Source organism: Pelobates fuscus, unplaced genomic scaffold, assembly GCF_036172605.1.
Source record: "Pelobates fuscus isolate aPelFus1 unplaced genomic scaffold, aPelFus1.pri scaffold_58, whole genome shotgun sequence".
In the NCBI taxonomy this organism is placed as follows: domain Eukaryota; kingdom Metazoa; phylum Chordata; class Amphibia; order Anura; family Pelobatidae; genus Pelobates; species Pelobates fuscus.
In genome coordinates this window covers 32824-54173 of record NW_026961890.1, presented here as the reverse complement: position 1 = coordinate 54173, position 21350 = coordinate 32824, and the positions used below count along the sequence as shown (strand labels likewise).

The following is a 21350-nucleotide window of genomic DNA, read 5'->3' as shown; positions in this document are numbered from 1 at the left end:
AGAATCACCTTGTATAAGTGTGTACTCCACACAGTTAAATGGACCATCACACAAAGAGCAATGCTGGGGTAAATGATATAAAGTGGAGATGGATACAATACGCCTGCTGATTGCTCCAGGTTTAGCACTTTGATGCACAGCTGCTCTTTAGAAATAGAAAATACATAATCGGCTGATAGCAGATCTGCACATGGAAAGGGTATGCTAGAGATAGACATCTTTCCTGCACATTCTTTAACCCCTTAAGGACACATGACATGTGTGACATGTCATGATTCCCTTTTATTCCAGAAGTTTGGTCCTTAAGGGGTTAAACAAAAAAAAATTCTGGGGGAACATTAGGAAGAGCATTTTAGACAAAATTGCAGTTTTTCATGATTTTCACATTTTAAAATAGGCGAGTGGGATATTCGTTCAATTTTCCCCTGTACCTCAATTCACTGTTTAGCAAATTAACTCCATTGCATTTTTATTTCCATGTTGCTGTTATATGGATATTTATCTGTTGATTGCTTTTCATGCAAGTGTCATTTGTTATTTTCCCTAATTTTTCTTCATCGTGGTGACAGAATTGTAACGTTTTAATAAATATCAGGCAAGATATGCAAATGATTCCACCACAAATGATTCCACCACCCATCCTCGTTTTATTAGTTTACTCACATTCTCTGTCTGTGCACAATGTCGACGTAATCCTCGGATCGAGCGTAATAGCCATCCGAATTCAACGCTCCCCAAAAATTAGACCACAAGGTATCCAGACGTCCTACGACCGGCCCAATTATCGATCTGAGAGAAAAGATGAATTCAGAGATTTTCAAATAAAAGTGTGATTTTGTCTGGATTTCATTACCTTTTGTTTCCTTATTGAAATGTTAGGCTTAGGGGGAGGTGTACCACTTCACACCTGAAATGTTCAGCTTTAGACCGAAAGCTCCCCGCTTGTGAGTGTATTTCCTGGTTTCTGATTGTCACAATATTCAGCTTATATTTACAATATTGCACTATTGAAGTCTTGTTTTGTCATTCCATATTCTGCACTCATTAAGACCACATCTATATACATTGAGTGGGGATTATACCACTACACGTTGTTATAACTGGAGCGTGAGTGAAAACTCCATACCATGTGAGAGGCACTTACGCACTTAGTTGTTTGTAACCCACCTTTTCTGAGAAATACTACACTATCGATGCTTTTCTTTGTACTTTTTATATGTACCCACTGAGGAAGGATCAAGCCACATAGATATCAAGGCTATTTGAAGAAAATCTGGACTGTATTATTTTATTATGTTAATATATATTAGCTTTTTTATACTTATCTACGATTTGTGGGGCGCAGCTTGCTTTAGTATATTTCAGCAGCATTCGTGATGCCTGGGGTTACCCCTACCTGTATTCCATCCTTGTTTTAGCAGAGAAGATAGTTACAGACAACGAAGCCATGTATGGCCAGACAGGATTGTGGTGTTTGTTAAAGTTGACATGGAATAGTTTAAACTATTGTTTGCCTGTGTAGATCACAAACAGAAATGGTAACCTACTTGTTCTGTTCAATTAGGGTTCGAAGGACAGTGGAGTTGTTGAGCACTACTTGAACATCGATACTGAAGTAATATTCACATTCGAGATTCTGGCGGCACATATCTCTGGAAAATATAATATATTAGCAGTAAGTCCCCAGATTCAGGGTTCTGTATGACAACCGCACATAGTGGAGGCCAATGTCAGCATTCACACTATATTCACAGATCAGAATGTCTCAGAAAAGGAGCAGTAATTATCTGGAGAAGAGATTATTACACAATCCAATGTGAATTCATATAGTAAAGATATGACAGTTTTATTTTATGTAGTTGACGCAAACTCCAGTGAGGAAAATTCTACCACTCAAGTCATTGTTGTCACTCAGCATCTAAAGGATTCCAATTCTCTGTGCGCGCAAGCTGGTAAAAGCACGCATCAACGCAGATCAGCAAATTCATCGCTGACATCAACAGGCACCAAACTAGTGATTTCGCTGCAATGTGTAGTTCTCGAGTGACCCTGTATACATTGCACACCCTATGCCAACAAAACTGCTAAATGTATCCACTTAAGGATCAATTGCATTTTATGCCATCAGAACAATTTGTTCTTAAAGAATCCTACTCCAAAATGGTGAATACCCCTCTGTAGTGCTCAAAGTGCTTGTAGTTCCTTTAACAAAAGGTAACATTTAGCCATTAGGGGTTTAACTCAAATAACGACTAAACAAAACACAACTTATTAGCTCTTTTTTTAAAACCTTCTTCACGTATGCCCTAATTAGAGATGTAACAGTTCCTTTGTTAAAAACAAAGATCATTAAGAAAATGTATACTTTAAATTAACTTTGAATTGGGGGGGAAAGTTGCACAGTAATGCTGCTCACTTTGGCTCTCCACTGTGATCCAGCACACAAGCTGCCAGCAATGTGAGACATTTCATGGTACAGTAACCTGAGAACTAATCGTGGCCTACGGGAGCTGATTTTAAACTCACATTCCATTATTGCGAGCGTCAGCTAAGCTCGGGGCTTCCTCTGGACCAATGAATTTGACTGCGTTGTATTCTGCGCCGTGATCACCTACAAATGCTGACACATGTTTCTCGTGGTGATTCTCCTACATAAAACACAGGAAAAAGAGAACAAAGACTTTCAGTGCTCTGTCACCCTGCAGGGAAACTGTCCAGACAGAGAGAGAGCCTGGAATTTAGCATATTTATTCATTCTAGACTAAGCAAACGACCAGCAGTGGACTGCAGATGCCTGGGGCAAAGCTACATATATAAAGAGGAAGTGTTACTTTCCTTAAAGTGACTGTGGAATGGAGGGAAGTAAATCCCACTGATCTTCACTGCCCTTATTCCCTATGAGTGCAATCAATGTCCACATATGCTCTGCTTGAATATATGCGCTCAGCATCTTTTCCCCCAGGATTCCCTGTGCACGCATGCGCAGTCACGGGTCACTCACAAGGAATTAATGGACATTTGGAATTTACATACAAAGATAAAAACAGGAGGGTTAATATTGATCCCTACGGCAGACATCCACATATGTTATGAAATGCATAAGTTAGATTACAGTTTGTTACGCTGGTATTTTTAATCTTCTTTTTAACAATAAATAGCTTTGCTCCAAGAGTTCATTCATTCGCTCAATCTGCAGATTTTTCAATTTTTGCACCAAAAATGCTATGTCTTTTGGGAGTTGTAGTTCACCTGTTAGCTTTCTAGAGCAGAAAGATGACAATTGGACTACCATTACCAAAAGGCACTTCTGAGCTTATGCCAGTACTTTATGGACACAGCAATGTTAAGTGGGCATGACTGGCTGAGTCACTTCCTGATCTGGCCTGAGGTGTAAAAGTTTAAAATCACATGACGCAAAGACAAACTTCAAAACGAGAATATATGGATTATTTTTAAAATGATTTTATGCTTTTTATTTTTGCATATTATTTATATAATGCATGAAAAAAGAGTGGGTCAACCTAGTTTGGAGTATCCGTTTACTAGTTAGATTTAAAGCAGAAACTGTAGTGCTATTTAAATAATACCAGCTTTGAGATAAATATTTTCAGGATTCTTCTGACGAACAAGCAAATATCAAACTGCTACTGCTTCCACAGCCACCATTTCGGTTTCATTTGTCAATAAAGCTTCGAAAAGCTGCCCATTAAAGTGGAGTTAATTTTCCCCCAGCCTGTCACCCAGACTTGGCTTTCTGGGTCCACTGCGCCCCCTATTGGAACTAAAACCTCGGCACCCTAAAAGGTTAGTAAGTAATAACCGTCAGCCCCAGTGAGGACCATCTCTTTGGAGAAGTGTGGATGGTAACTAGCCCAGGGTCTGCATCAAGCAGCAGGAGATCTGATAGAATGTTTTACGTCACCGATCACCTGCCAAGGCTATCGGAATGCTATAAGTGGGAGTAACACCCCAACAAGTTACATTAACAATCAGACCGCTGTGAGGACGGGATGTTACTTACATGGTTGGCAATATAAACTTGGATCCGTTTCTTTGGATACTGCAAGTTAGTGAGTCTCTTAAAGAATTCAGAGACAAATGGAGTTGGTTGTTCTATGAAGACACCAATCACTACCAAAGGGAAAGACTCTTCGTTCTGTGAAAGAAAAGGAGACTTAATTAATGTTAAACAAAGCCTGTAGGACCCAAAAACTGAAAGGCCAGACTATGCACGCTCTTCAGGGAAAACAAACTTCTAGCTGTCTTTAACCTCCCATTGGTAAACACACTCTCGAAAGGCTGTACAAAGCAATAAGAGAACATCTGGTGCAGTACCACTTTTGGACACTATGGTGCAGCAGCATGCGCTTTTAGACCCTTGGTCTTTTAGGGATAACTCAAGCTTTAAAAGGTGCTTTTACACAGCAAGGATTTCTGGGAGTTGTAGTTGAGAGATCAGCTTTCTAAAGGCAAAAGCTGACAACTAAACGAAAACTCCACAAAACCCCTGCTCTGTACTGCTGTGTAGAGAATGATGGCATATAATAATAATAATAATACTACTAATAATACGAATAATAATAATAATAATAATATGCTCAGCGCCGGCATTGTACAGCGCCATGGAATATATAAATAATAATAATAATACGAATAATAATAATAATAATAATAATATGCTCAGCACCGGCATTGTACAGCGCCATGGAATATATAAATAATAATAATAATAATAATAATAATATGCTCAGCACCGGCATTGTACAGCGCCATGGAATATATAAATAATAATAATAATAATAATAATAATAATAATAATAATAATAATAATAATATGCTCAGCACCGGCATTGTACAGCGCCATGGAATATATAAATAATAATAATATAATAATAATAATATGCTCAGCACCGGCATTGTACAGCGCCATGGAATATATAAATAATAATAATAATAATAATAATAATAATAATAATAATAATAATAATAATAATATGCTCAGCACCGGCATTGTACAGCGCCATGGAATATATAAATAATAATAATAATAATATGCTCAGCACCGGCATTGTACAGCGCCATGGAATATATAAATAATAATAATAATAATAATATGCTCAGCACCGGCATTGTACAGCGCCATGGAATATATAAATAATAATAATAATAATAATAATAATAATAATAATAATAATAATATGCTCAGCACCGGCATTGTACAGCGCCATGGAATATATAAATAATAATAATAATAATAATAATAATAATAATATGCTCAGCACCGGCATTGTACAGCGCCATGGAATATATAAATAATAATAATAATAATAACAACAATAATAATAATAATAATATGCTCAGCACCGGCATTGTACAGCGCCATGGAATATATAAATAATAATAATAATAATAATAATAATATGCTCAGCACCGGCATTGTACAGCGCCATGGAATATATAAATAATAATAATAATAACAATAATAACAATAATAATAATAATAATAATAATAATATGCTCAGCACCGGCATTGTACAGCGCCATGGAATATATAAATAATAATAATAATAATAATAATAATAATAAAATGCTCAGCACCGGCATTGTACAGCACCAAGGAATATATAAATAATAATAATAATAATAAAATGCTCAGCACCGGCATTGTACAGCGCCATGGAATATATAAATAATAATAATAATAATAATAATAAAATGCTCAGCACCGGCATTGTACAGCGCCATGGAATATATATATAAATAATAATAATAATAATAATAATAATAATAATAAAATGCTCAGCGCCGGCATTGTACAGCGCCATGGAATATATAAATAATAATAATAATAATAATAATAATATGTGACGGGAGCATCCTGCCATAGACAGGGGTACCTGCAGTAAAGCCTAGGGATTGTAATTTTAATCACAATTCATGGTGGTATTATTATTATTATTATTATTATTTTTATTTTCATACATAATGTCTGACACATCTAGTGGAAGTTAGTTGCCATTTCTCTGAAAGATAATTCACCTTAATTCCTTGAAGGCTGCGCAGTCCCTCGTCACACACAGTGCAGCCGGTTTCAAAGGTCCAGCTCCGGGGAATGTAGTTTCCAAGATAATTTAGTTGAAGCTGTGAGACAGACAGATACAATATTAGTAAGCGCCCCGGGGACTCGAGCTCAGCTAGTAAATTAAACGAATGGGTATTTAGATTCCGACCTCACAGCTAAGAGACCCCTAAGAGACTCCATGTGACGTATACTCTACTCTGACGTATACTATACTGTGACGTATAGAAACATTTAAATACATAAAGGGAATCAACACAGTAAAGGAGGAGACTATATTTAAAAGAAGAAAAACTACCACAACCAGAGGACATAGTCTTAAATTAGAGGGACAAAGGTTTAAAAATAATATCAGGAAGTATTACTTTACTGAGAGGGTAGTGGATGCATGGAATAGCCTTCCAGCTGAAGTGGTAGAGGTTAACACAGTAAAGGAGTTTAAGCATGCGTGGGATAGGCATAAGGCTATCCTAACTATAAGATAATGCCAGGGACTAATGAAAGTATTTAGAAAACTGGGCAGACTAGATGGGCCGAATGTGACGGCAGATAAGAACCATTCTGTTTCTATGTTTCTATGTATACTATACTATACTGCATATACTATACTGTGACCTATACTATACTGTGACCTATACTATACTGCATATACTATACTGTGACGTATACTATACTGCATATACTATACTGTGACGTAAGTGACATTTCAGTTCAGTCACGCCTCACGCACGAACAATATATAAGGTTTTAAATGCAACTCTAACTGAATGTGACATCTCAAATGAACGTTTTTGCCACATGGAGAGAGACACAAACACACGAAATGCAGCATGGATGCAATAAAGTGACAGGGAAGTGTGTCCATTTTTGGCAGCTGTACGAGTTCATTAGAAACATGTTGAACCCAATTATTATGATTTATGAAACGCTAACACATTTCGCAGCGCTGGAATCTGAAATCAGACACGTTGTAGCTATTTACTAACCTTGGTGGCCTTGTTCCCATGGATTAAAACAGGAAGAGTGTTATACGCAAGATTCCTAGCTCGGACTCTTCCATTTTCAAATTTTAGTACTACGTCCCCTGTAAGTAAAAGCAATATCCATAGATTAAAAATGGCAAAGTCCAATAATATACATCAACAGGACGCTGACCGGTTATAAGACATTGATCAGGACATTCCATTAAGAAGCAGGGGTCTGTAAACTACATTACCCACAATGCCTTTCCAGCTAGCAAACATTGTGTCAACCATAATAAATGGTGTATGAAAAGAAGTAACATCCAAATAGTATGTGTTATAATCTACACATGTACTTATGGGGACACTATAGTCACCAGAACAACTACAGCTTATTGTATAGTATTCAGCTTATTGTATAGTATTCAGCTTAATGTATAGTACTCAGCTTATTGTATAGTACACAGCTTATTGTATAGTACTCAGCTTATTGTATAGTACTCAGCTTATTGTATAGTACACAGCTTATTGTATAGTACACAGCTTATTGTATAGTATACAGCTTATTGTATAGTACTCAGCTTATTGTATAGTACACAGCTTATTGTATAGTACACAGCTTATTGTATAGTATACAGCTTATTGTATAGTACACAGCTTATTGTATAGTACACAGCTTATTGTATAGTATACAGCTTATTGTATAGTACACAGCTTATTGTATAGTACTCAGCTTATTGTATAGTACACAGCTTAATGTATAGTACACAGCTTATTGTATAGTACACAGCTTATTGTATAGTACTCAGCTTAATGTATAATACACAGCTTATTGTATAGTACTCAGCTTAATGTATAGTACTCAGCTTAATGTATAGTATACAGCTTATTGTATAGTACACAGCTTAATGTATAGTACACAGCTTATTGTATAGTACACAGCTTATTGTATAGTACTCAGCTTAATGTATAGTACTCAGCTTAATGTATAGTATTCACCTTATTGTATAGTACACAGCTTAATGTATAGTACTCAGCTTAATGTATAGTACACAGCTTATTGTATAGTACACAGCTTATTGTATTTGTTCTGGTAAGTATAATCATACCCTTTAGGCTTTGTGCAGTAAACACTGTATTTCCAAATAAATTGCAATGTTTACATTACATCCTAGTGAAACCTCGACTGGCCTCTCCCCAGATGGCTACTAGAGGTGATTCCTGGGGCAGTGCTGCACAGTGTGACTGACATTCAGTGTCTCCACCCTCTGCATGCAGACACTGAACTTTCCTCAGAGATGCATTGATTCAATGAATCTCTATGAGGAGATGCTGATTGACCAGGGCTGTGTTTGGCTTGTGCTGGCTCTGCCCCAGATATGGCTCATAGATAGTCTTAACCATTCCTTTGCTTTCCTATGGATTGGCTCAGATTACCACTTCTGATGATGTCAGTCAAGCAGGCAGATCAGGAGCAGAGGTAGCAGACTGAAATGAAGGTAAGATGATACTAGATTTAGGGGGGCCAGATGATGGTTTTAACACTTTAGGGTCAGGAATACATTTTGTTTTCCTGACCCTATAGTGTTCCTTTAAAACCCACTTTTATCTATTTCGTACTCACCCACAGATCCGTGGAGATTTTGGAAGATTCGACATCTGTGATCGAGTGTAATGTTAATCTTCTCCTTCATATAAAAAACACAAAATAATATATAAATCACTTGCTATTTAAATTCTGCATTAACATTAAGGATGTATTTACTAAACAGGGACGTGCAGTGAATTTGAAAACTCTTGTGATAAATTTAGGCCAAAGTAGCGAAGCTGGGAAGAGAGATCAATAGGAGTATTATTTCTAACTCCGCTGTTTGGTCCTGAATTCTCCAAATTCACGTTTCAATTCACTAAATATCACTGTGAAGTCATTTAAACCTCCTTGAAGGACAGTTTCATATATTTAATTAAGGCATGTTAATTTTCCAGTTTCGAACTACGTCTGCTGAATGCACAAGAAAGTCTTAAAACATGTTTATAGAAAGGACAACCGTTTTCCTGACTGGCTATGTATGTTATCGTTTTGCAGATCGTTTTATGTAGCAACATTCCGATAGTTTCCATGGTGACAGCTCCAATTTTAGAATTTGCTCCAGAATCATATTTGACCCTCGCTGTATTTTTTTTATCCTTACCCGTTTCACTGGATCTAGGAAGAGATTGGAAAAAAATAACTGGCTGCTGGCGTCATCCGCGTCGTCCCAGTCTGCTAAAAGTTTGTGTAGATGATTTGCTGTGCCTATAAATGCTGCAGAGGGGAAAACAGAAAAATCCCGTACATAGTGTAAAAACACAATATTAAAAGAATTAAATTTAAAAAAAATACAGAAGCAAAAACTGATTGTTGTAATTTCTTAGTGGATTTAAAAAGAGGAACGCCTTTATCACTATACCCCACTCGCTCGAGCATTGAAGCTCACTGAGCAGGGCCCTCTGTTCCTGTGCGTCCAGCTCGTCTGGTTACAATCATGTCTGTTAGTCACCACATTGTACAGCGCTACGGAATGTCGGTGCTTTATGAAAAATAATATCAGGTGTATAGTTATGTGTTTGTTCATAGTTACATAGCTACATAGTTACGTAGCTGAAAAGAGACTTGCGTCCATCAAGTTCAGCCTTCCTCACATTTGTTTTATGCTGTTGATCCAAAAGAAGGCAAAAAAAACACAGTTTGAAGCACAATACTCCCAAAGGCAATAAAAACTAAATCAGGAAAAAAAGAACATCATCTTCTGGTCTGAACACAAGATCTGCAAATCTGATGCCGCTGACCACAGATTTCGGGATAAATGACAGGTGTTGGAAAGGCAATGATACTCAACCCAATCTGGACTTCAAATATACAAAACAGAACATCCATTTCTTAATAGTTTTTCTGCTTTAAAGACAATAAACTTCCCTTAATGTGTATTTTACAAACATTTTGGTGTTTCCAGCAGAGCCACAATAAAGAAATGAATGCTCAGAGTGTGTCCCTGACAAACAGAATCAATAAATAATTCCGTGTTCACACACACTTATTGACAAAATGAACGGTTAAACATACCTCCAGATCCCAGGAAACGTTTGCCCTCCTGGACCGAGGGATATTTTGTCTCAAGACGTCTATCAGGGTAAACCACGCTTTCTGACGAGAAAACCACTTTACTCTTGGCTTGCTTAAATTTCTTAATCAGTTCTGCAGGGCCCGATGCAAAGATTGTGTCATAACTAAAATAAACAAAATAAATGCAGGTTATAAGGGGAAAACAAACAAACAACAAACATTATCTCATAAAGCATGGTAACTAAAACAAACAGGATATAACCCACCTCAAAGCACTCGATGTCCGACTATCTTATATCCAGAACAGTTAGTGACAATTATATTTCATTACACATCCTAACGTTCAGTGCGACTTAAAGGACAAATGTCACCTTAAAAGTAATATAATAACCCATTCATTAAGTTTTTAAAGGAAATAGAGTTTTTTTTTTAAAAATTAAAGTATATATCAAAATTTTTTTAAACCTCATCCCTACATTGAGTATTTTCCAAGATCCTTCAGCTATGTACATGCACCTTGAATCAGACAGAGTTTGAAAATGAACACTTAGTCTGTATGACCTTCCCTGCTGGGCTCCCAGCACAGAAAAAGGGACGACCATAGAGACTCACTGTTCGTTTTCTGTCTGATCGAAGGTGCATGTATTTGGCTGTAGGATCCGGTCATTTCATTACATATACTTCTTTTATTTTAAAAATCCCTTTCAATACTTGATGAAAGGTCATTAACAGTTATCCTTTATATTGACGTGGACACCTGACCATTTCTTTCCATAATTCTGTTTAAAACAATAATGCAAATAGATTAAGATTATTTTCACGTGACTAGAAGTGCTCTGGAATTACCACTTAAAGATGTGTCTGTATTTCCATCTTGGAATTCTAACCCCCAGTAACAGGCTGTAAAGATCATGCAATAAAACCCCCCAGGGATTTCTTCCATGGGGAACATACTTCTGATATGCCTGCTCTAGCAATACCTGTCCGTGTACAGAATAATAAGATCTTCTCTGTCTGCGTATTGATCGAGATCAGATTTTAGGAGCCGCACTTTCTGTCCTTCCCCTCTCCATTCTTCATGGAGTCCCAGTACCTGCAGAGAGACGACACAGATATTGTGAGCAGTGATCATTTTATTTGTTTGTCATTAAATATGAAATGATTACAATACACTGTATCCCGTGTATGTGCTCTGTACAAACTTAGACAGTGGACCCTCACAAAACAGCCGTTATATTTAAACACATTAAATATATCCGTAAACGAACTCCCTTTACATTTTACAGTATGTGAGATTTCCACAGTCTATGTTAATGGAAGTAGCAAAATAAAGTTAAACAATACCAGCGCTCAATTCATAGTACAGAAATCTATACACGAACATTATTAAATCCAATGCAAATAGTGAACATTATTCATTTTCTATCTATTACTGGTATTTATAAAGTTCCAACATATTCCGCAGCGCTGTACAATTGGGGAAAAGACCAATACAAAAAGGTAGAGGCCCTGCCCATGAGCTTACAATCTAAAGATTAAATTACAAATAGGTATTTGTTCGTGTATTTACATTTTGTTGTTTGCTTATTTACAAGGGAACAGCAAAAGGCTAGGTTTTTTTTGCATGTGTGATTTAATGCATGATCTAATTTTTTTTAATGCCATTTAAGAAAGCCTTATTGGTGAAACGCGTAATGGTTATTTTATATTGTGTATTTTAGATTAATTCAAAGTTTTTGGTTAATGACTGTGCTAATTCTCTTTTTATTGTATTTTTATGCACTTTTACTAATTTTACTTTCCTGGCTTTTTACTGTTGTTCCTGCATTTAAAGAAATCCCAGGTGGGGATCATACCACCAACGCTTTACTAATAGAGCAGTGTTTCTGCTCTATACCTGTGAGTATTATTTGAGTTACTTTTACGCAATTGAGAGCACTATTGTCGCCTCTTTTTATCCCCCTTTGGAGCCTTGGATGACCAGACGGTGTTGACAGAAGCATTCCCTTCACATATCCCATAAGCGGGGATTATACTGCTGTACGCCCTTCACACCAGAGCTGGCCATAGCTCTTTTAAATGTGAGTTCTTTACCTTCTGCTATTATTTCACCCTCTGGATTTTAGACGTATTGCACTACTGGCTGCCCCCGTCTCCTAGTTTTCCATATATGCGAATACCCTGAGACACTAGGATGCACCCACTTCTACTAAAAGTCTACCCATCTATATCCCATCAAGCATTGTTGCTCTAGTGAGACTCTTTTGGACTATTTTACGTTAATTTATTTATTATTTTTTGCTGGCGCAGCCCTACCCCATTTCTCTGTATTTTCCCATTTGTTGAAGAATCTGAGGGGTCTCCTTCGTTTGGGTTGCAGCCTATCTTCGTATTGTTTGTTAATTAGCGCTGAATTCCTTCTGTATTTAATGATCTAACTTCCTGCATTAAAGGATAAAGTTACACTGCATTCTACGGTGAGCCTTTAACAAGCACAGAAGGCAGTACTCTACGATCACTGGATTCCAACTAAGTTACATAGAAAGTAAAACCTACCTCTGGATAATTACTGGGTATGGAGTAAAATTCCTGGCTCCAGATTGGGATTTGCTCTGACATGCCTGCACCTTATATTAGTTTAGGGTAATTGTGAATGGGTCCGCCCATCCCCCTGCCTAGCCTGGTCTCCTCTACAGTTGCTAATAAATGTTAAATTCGAGGCTAGCGTTAGGTTTGGTGACTGGGTGAAATCATCAAACTATCTCCCATTCACTCACCTTCACTTTGTAGTTAAAACACTGCGCCGACCTTTGAAATCGCTTCAGGCCATCCGAGTCCTCTGTGGCTACAGTCAGAATCAAAAGGTTTTCTGTAGCAGGGAAAAAATGTTCTTTGTTATTCTATAAAAAGGCAATAAAGAATCTAAGCCATGGGAGATTATACAGAGGACAGTGACTGGGATATATCAAAGGTTTATATTGCTATATGTCAGACATGTGCGTAGACTTGGAGGCTAGCCGAGCATCTTGGGTACTGTAGTTAAAACAAATATGCAGTGATAGTCCAAATATACAAATATCAGCTGCCTGGAACTCAATAATAAACCATTTTATTAATCAATAGACACATTATATTATTAGATACATAGCATCAGGCATGTTAACATGGATACAGTGTAATAAATGGATATGAGATACATTCAGTAATATAGTCATGTGATATAACGCTGGTTATGTTAGGTGTACTTTGTCGCCATGCTGACATACATAAATTAGCATTTGGGGCTAGACGGTAAGCATCTTAGGAAGTTTAGTTGTCAAACATCTGGAAAAGCAAATCAGTGCTTTAAAGCATTTAAATCAGGCTTCCCCAAACTCCGGCCCTCCAGATGTTGCTACAACTCCCATCATTCTCAGCTTATTTCATTCATAGAATCATGGGAGTTGTAGTTCAGCAACATCTGGAGGGCCGGAGTTTGGGGAAGCCTGATTTAAATGACTGATTAATGCCTTGCTTGTTAAGCTATGAAGAACAGGGGCAAGTGTCTCACTGCACGGGGTATTATATGAATTCAGAGTCTACGCTCAGCCCAGGTCACTCCTTAGAAACTTCCTCCAATGTCTCTGGAGTCTGAATCCCCAGACAGACACATTCCTAGCTAACTGTATTCCTCATGAATGGTTCCATTTTCTGGCAAACAATCCGGGTACTTTTTAACCCAGGAAAGTCTACAGGCTGTCTGTTTATCTTTTCTTTTTTCCCTTCATTCTGCAGGACTGGTTTTTTAATTTTTTATTAATACAGGTTTGCTCTTCATGATCTCGCAGACACAAAATTATTCCTGCAGCTCACATGTAATATATTAAAAAATATTAAATAATAATTGACTCTTTGTTCCATAGACACAAGTTGGATTTAATATTCAGAGTGTGTTTCTCCATTAATCAGAGAAAGAGGTCTCAATATAAATTATTATATATTCACGTATACATACTTTAAAAAAATGATTTTTTTACCAAAACAGTTCATTTTGGTTTCATACGTCTCTGGCTCTGTTGGGAACCAGCGATGCTACAGGCAATAAATAAAACCAGAAGTTGCACAAAATTGACATTGCTGATGTTGAAGTGTGAACGTTTGGCTTAGCGTATCAGTGCAAAACGCAAGTTTCAAACCATTCGTACAAGCTTTGGCAGCCACCCCTGGCACCATGCCCACCGTAACATGCTGTAGTGGTGGTTACTTAAAATGGCCGTCACTTTACAATTCCCTTATTCTTACAATTCTTTGCTTAGCTGCATACAGACAGCGGAACAGCAAAATATACACATGTACTTGCATTCATTCATTCATTCAGGGCTATATAACGTTAGATATAGCTTTACAGTTACAGTGCTCGCTCCTAAAATGTAAATGTAAATCAGTAATGGAAATGATACCTTACCATATAACATATATGGGGAGGTACAGAGGGTGATATCTATACAGTAAGTTATACAGGGAGGTACACAGCATGATATCTATACAGTAAGTTATACAGGGAGGTACAGAGGGCGATATCTATACAGTAAGTTATACAGGGAGGTACACAGGGTGATATCTATACAGTAAGGTATACGGGGAGGTACACAGGGCGATATCTATACAGTAAGTTATATGGGGAGGTACACAGGGTGATATCTATACAGTAAGTTATACAGGGAGGTACACAGGGTGATATCTATACAGTAAGTTATACAGGAGGTACACAGGGTGATATCTATACAGTAAGTTATACAGGGAGGTACACAGGGTGATATCTATACAGTAAGTTATACAGGGAGGTACACAGGGTGATATCTATACAGTAAGTTATACAGGGAGGTACAGAGGGCGATATCTATACAGTAAGTTATACAGGGAGGTACACAGGGTGATATCTATACAGTAAGTTATATGGGGAGGTACACAGGGCGATATCTATACAGTAAGGTATACGGGGAGGTACACAGGGTGATATCTATACAGTAAGTTATACGGGAGGTACACAGGGTGATATCTATACAGTAAGTTATATGGGGAGGTACACAGGGCGATATCTATACAGTAAGGTATACGGGGAGGTACACAGGGTGATATCTATACAGTAAGTTATACAGGGAGGTACACAGGGTGATATCTATACAGTAAGTTATACAGGGAGGTACACAGGGCGATATCTATACAGTAAGGTATACGGGGAGGTACACAGGGCGATATCTATACAGTAAGTTATATGGGGAGGTACACAGGGTGATATCTATACAGTAAGTTATACAGGGAGGTACACAGGGCGATATCTATACAGTAAGGTATACGGGGAGGTACACAGGGCGATATCTATACAGTAAGTTATATGGGGAGGTACACAGGGTGATATCTATACAGTAAGTTATACAGGGAGGTACACAGGGCGATATCTATACAGTAAGTTATACAGGGAGGTACACAGGGCGATATCTATACAGTAAGGTATACGGGGAGGTACACAGGGCGATATCTATACAGTAAGTTATACAGGGAGGTACACAGGGCGATATCTATACAGTAAGTTATATGGGGAGGTACACAGGGCGATATCTATACAGTAAGTTATACGGGGAGGTACACAGGGTGATATCTATGCAGTAAGTTATACAGGGAGGTACACAGGGTGATATCTATACAGTAAGTTATACAGGGAGGTACACAGGGCGATATCTATACAGTAAGTTATACAGGGAGGTACACAGGGCGATATCTATACAGTAAGGTATACGGGAAGGTACACAGGTTGATATCTATACAGTAAGTTATACAGGGAGGTACACAGGGCGATATCTATACAGTAAGGTATACGGGAAGGTACACAGGTTGATATCTATACAGTAAGTTATACAGGGAGGTACACAGGGTGATATCAATACAGTAAGTTATATGGGGAGGTACACAGGGCGATATCTATACAGTAAGTTATACGGGGAGGTACACAGCATGATATCTATACAGTAAGTTATACAGGGAGGTACACAGGGTGATATCTATACAGTAAGTTATATGGGGAGGTACACAGGGTGATATCTATACAGTAAGTTATATGGGGAGGTACACAGGGTGATATCTATACAGTAAGTTATATGGGGAGGTACACAGGGCGATATCTATACAGTAAGTTATACGGGGAGGTACACAGGGTGATATCTATACAGTAAGTTATATGGGGAGGTACACAGGGCGATATCTATACAGTAAGTTATACGGGGAGGTACACAGGGCGATATCTATACAGTAAGTTATACAGGGAGGTACACAGGGCGATATCTATACAGTAAGTTATATGGGGAGGTACACAGGGCGATATCTATACAGTAAGTGATATGGGGAGGTACACAGGGCGATATCTATACAGTAAGTTATACAGGGAGGTACACAGGGTGATATCTATACAGTAAGTTATATGGGGAGGTACACAGGGCGATATCTATACAGTAAGTTATACGGGGAGGTACACAGGGTGATATCTATACAGTAAGTTATACGGGGAGGTACACAGGGTGATATCTATACAGTAAGTTATATGGGGAGGTACACAGGGCGATATCTATACAGTAAGTTATACGGGGAGGTACACAGGGTGATATCTATACAGTAAGTTATATGGGGAGGTACACAGGGTGATATCTATGCAGTAAGTTATACGGGGAGGTACACAGGGTGATATCTATACAGTAAGTTATACAGGGAGGTACACAGGGCGATATCTATACAGTAAGTTATACGGGGAGGTACACAGGGTGATATCTATACAGTAAGTTATATGGGGAGGTACACAGGGTGATATCTATGCAGTAAGTTATACAGGGAGGTACACAGGGTGATATCTATACAGTAAGTTATACGGGGAGGTACACAGGGTGATATCTATACAGTAAGTTATATGGGGAGGTACACAGGGTGATATCTATACAGTAAATTATACGGGGAGGTACACAGGGTGATATCTATACAGTAAATTATACGGGGAGGTACACAGGGTGATATCTATACAGTAAGTTATACAGGGAGGTACACAGGGTGATATCTATACAGTAAGTTATACAGGGAGGTACACAGGGTGATATCTATACAGTAAGTTATACAGAGAGGTACACAGGGCGATATCTATACAGTAAGTTATACAGGGAGGTACACAGGGCGATATCTATACAGTAAGTTATACAGGGAGGTACACAGGGTGATATCTATACAGTAAGTTATACGGGGAGGTACACAGGGTGATATCTATACAGTAAGTTATACAGAGAGGTACACAGGGCGATATCTATACAGTAAGTTATACAGGGAGGTACACAGGGCGATATCTATACAGTAAGTTATACAGGGAGGTACACAGGGTGATATCTATACAGTAAGTTATATGGGGAGGTACACAGGGTGATATCTATGCAGTAAGTTATACAGGGAGGTACACAGGGTGATATCTATACAGTAAGTTATACGGGGAGGTACACAGGGTGATATCTATACAGTAAGTTATACGGGGAGGTACACAGGGTGATATCTATACAGTAAGTTATACAGAGAGGTACACAGGGCGATATCTATACAGTAAGTTATACAGGGAGGTACACAGGGCGATATCTATACAGTAAGTTATACAGGGAGGTACACAGGGTGATATCTATACAGTAAGTTATATGGGGAGGTACACAGGGCGATATCTATACAGTAAGTTATACGGGGAGGTACACAGGGTGATATCTATACAGTAAGTTATACAGGGAGGTACACAGGGTGATATCTATACAGTAAGTTATACGGGGAGGTACACAGGGTGATATCTATACAGTAAGTTATACGGGGAGGTACACAGGGTGATATCTATACAGTAAGTTATACGGGGAGGTACACAGGGCGATATCTATACAGTAAGTTATACAGGGAGGTACACAGGGCGATATCAATACAGTAAGTTATATGGGGAGGTACACAGGGTGATATCTATACAGTAAGTTATATGGGGAGGTACACAGGGTGATATCTATACAGTAAGTTATACGGGGAGGTACACAGGGTGATATCTATACAGTAAGTTATACGGGGAGGTACACAGGGTGATATCTATACAGTAAGTTATACGGGGAGGTACACAGGGTGATATCTATACAGTAAGTTATATGAGGAGGTACACAGGGTGATATCTATACAGTAAGTTATACGGGGAGGTACACAGGGCGATATCTATACAGTAAGTTATACAGGGAGGTACACAGGGCGATATCTATACAGTAAGTTATACAGGGAGGTACACAGGGTGATATCTATACAGTAAGTTATATGGGGAGGTACACAGGGCGATATCTATACAGTAAGTTATACAGGGAGGTACACAGGGTGATATCTATACAGTAAGTTATATGGGGAGGTACACAGGGTGATATCTATACAGTAAGTTATATGGGGAGGTACACAGGGTGATATCTATACAGTAAGTTATACAGGAGGTACACAGGGTGATATCTATACAGTAAGTTATACAGAGAGGTACACAGGGCGATATCTATACAGTAAGTTATACGGGGAGGTACACAGGGTGATATCTATACAGTAAGTTATATGGGGAGGTACACAGGGCGATATCTATACAGTAAGTTATACAGGAGGTACACAGGGTGATATCTATACAGTAAGTTATACAGGGAGGTACACAGGGCGATATCTATACAGTAAGTTATACAGGGAGGTACACAGGGTGATATCTATACAGTAAGTTATATGGGGAGGTACACAGGGCGATATCTATACAGTAAGTTATACAGGAGGTACACAGGGTGATATCTATACAGTAAGTTATACAGGAGGTACACAGGGCGATATCTATACAGTAAGTTATATGGGGAGGTACACAGGGCGATATCTATACAGTAAGTTATATGGGGAGGTACACAGGGCGATATCTATACAGTAAGTTATATGGGGAGGTACACAGGGCGATATCTATACAGTAAGTTATACGGGGAGGTACACAGGGTGATATCTATACAGTAAGTTATACAGGGAGGTACACAGGGCGATATCTATACAGTAAGTTATACGGGGAGGTACACAGGGCGATATCTATACAGTAAGTTATACAGGGAGGTACACAGGGCGATATCTATACAGTAAGTTATATGGGGAGGTACACAGGGCGATATCTATACAGTAAGTTATACAGGGAGGTACACAGGGTGATATCTATACAGTAAGGTATACGGGGAGGTACACAGGGTGATATCTATACAGTAAGTTATACAGGGAGGTACACAGGGTGATATCTATACAGTAAGTTATATGGGGAGGTACACAGGGCGATATCTATACAGTAAGTTATATGGGGAGGTACACAGGGCGATATCTATACAGTAAGTTATACAGGGAGGTACACAGGGTGATATCTATACAGTAAGTTATACAGGGAGGTACACAGGGTGATATCTATACAGTAAGTTATATGGGGAGGTACACAGGGTGATATCTATACAGTAAGTTATACAGGGAGGTACACAGGGCGATATCTATACAGTAAGTTATACAGGGAGGTACACAGGGCGATATCTATACAGTAAGTTATATGGGGAGGTACACAGGGTGATATCTATACAGTAAGGTATACGGGGAGGTACACAGGGTGATATCTATACAGTAAGTTATACAGGGAGGTACACAGGGTGATATCTATACAGTAAGTTATACAGGGAGGTACACAGGGCGATATCTATACAGTAAGTTATACAGGGAGGTACACAGGGTGATATCTATACAGTAAGTTATACAGGGAGGTACACAGGGTGATATCTATACAGTAAGTTATACGGGGAGGTACACAGCATGATATCTATACAGTAACTTATACGGGAAGGTACACAGAATTAATATCTGATATATAACAGGACAGGTTGGGGGGTACACAGGATTAATATATAACAGGACAGGTTGCCAGTTGGGGGGTACACAGGATTACTATATAACAGGACAGGTTTGGGGGTGCACAGGATTAATATATAACAGGACAGGTTGCCAGTTGGGGTGTACACAGGATTACTATATAACAGGACAGGTTTTGGGGTACACAGGATTACTATATAACAGGACAGGTTTTGGGGTACACAGGATTACTATATAACAGGACAGGTTTTGGGGTACACAGGATTACTATATAACAGGACAGGTTGCCAGTTGGGGGGTACACAGGATTACTATATAACAGGACAGGTTTGGGGGTACACAGGATTAATATATAACAGGACAGGTTGCCAGTTGGGGGGTACACAGGATTACTATATAAAAGGACAGGTTTTGGGGTACACAGGATTACTATATAACAGGACAGGTTGCCAGTTGGGGGGTACACAGGATTACTATATAACAGGACAGGTTTGGGGGGTACACATGATTACTATATAACAGGACAGGTTTTGGGGTACACAGGATTACTATATAACAGGACAGGTTTGGGGGGTACACAGGATTAATATATAACAGGACAGGTTGCCAGTTGGGGGGTACACATGATTACTCTATAACAGGACAGGTTTGGGGGGTACACATGATTAATATATAACAGGACAGGTTGCCAGTTGGGGGGTACACATGATTACTATATAACAGGACAGGTTTGGGGGTACACAGGATTACTATATAACAGGACAGGTTGCCAGTTGGGGGGTACACAGGATTACTATATAACAGGACAGGTTTGGGGGTACACAGGATTACTATATAACAGGACAGGTTTTGGGATACACAGGATTACTATATAACAGGACAGGTTGCCAGTTGGGGGGTATGCCCAGGCTGCAGTACTCACCCTCTATGTCAGAGCAGTGGGCCCCTGGGGGCATGCTGGGTAGGAGCCCCAGGAGCAGCAGGAGATGGATAATTCCAGCCATAGCACTAACAGCACTGGATCACACAGGATACCTAGAACCTTGCCACGCAGTGACCACGCCCCCCCCCCTCCCACTGACTCCTCCCCAGTAACCCCTTCACTGCCACACTGAGGGAACAGGCTGGGAGGGCAACCCTGCTGCTTATTATTATTATTATTGCAATTTATATAGCGCCAACAGATTCCGTAGCGCTTTACAATATTATGAGAGGGGATTTAACTATAAATAGGACAATTACAAATAAACTTACAGGAACAATAGGTTGAAGAGGACCCTGC

At 38.8% G+C, this 21350-nt stretch overlaps 1 protein-coding gene across 1 annotated transcript in view; it reads right to left on the bottom strand.

Moving 5' to 3' along the window:
* PLOD1 (procollagen-lysine,2-oxoglutarate 5-dioxygenase 1) overlaps positions 1 to 21115 on the bottom strand; it is a 58955-nt gene extending 37840 nt beyond the window's left edge. Inside the window, exons 1-12 of the mRNA XM_063440676.1 lie at positions 20991 to 21115; positions 12922 to 13013; positions 11125 to 11237; positions 10145 to 10308; positions 9234 to 9346; positions 8666 to 8729; positions 7066 to 7163; positions 6040 to 6141; positions 4022 to 4156; positions 2527 to 2648; positions 1548 to 1652; positions 664 to 789 (exon numbers count right to left, since the gene is read on the bottom strand). Coding sequence (XP_063296746.1) covers positions 664 to 789; positions 1548 to 1652; positions 2527 to 2648; positions 4022 to 4156; positions 6040 to 6141; positions 7066 to 7163; positions 8666 to 8729; positions 9234 to 9346; positions 10145 to 10308; positions 11125 to 11237; positions 12922 to 13013; positions 20991 to 21072 — 1316 coding nt within the window. The 5' untranslated portion in view covers positions 21073 to 21115. The remainder of the gene's footprint in view (positions 1 to 663; positions 790 to 1547; positions 1653 to 2526; positions 2649 to 4021; positions 4157 to 6039; positions 6142 to 7065; positions 7164 to 8665; positions 8730 to 9233; positions 9347 to 10144; positions 10309 to 11124; positions 11238 to 12921; positions 13014 to 20990) is intronic.
* Between the last annotated feature and the right edge of the window lie 235 nt (positions 21116 to 21350).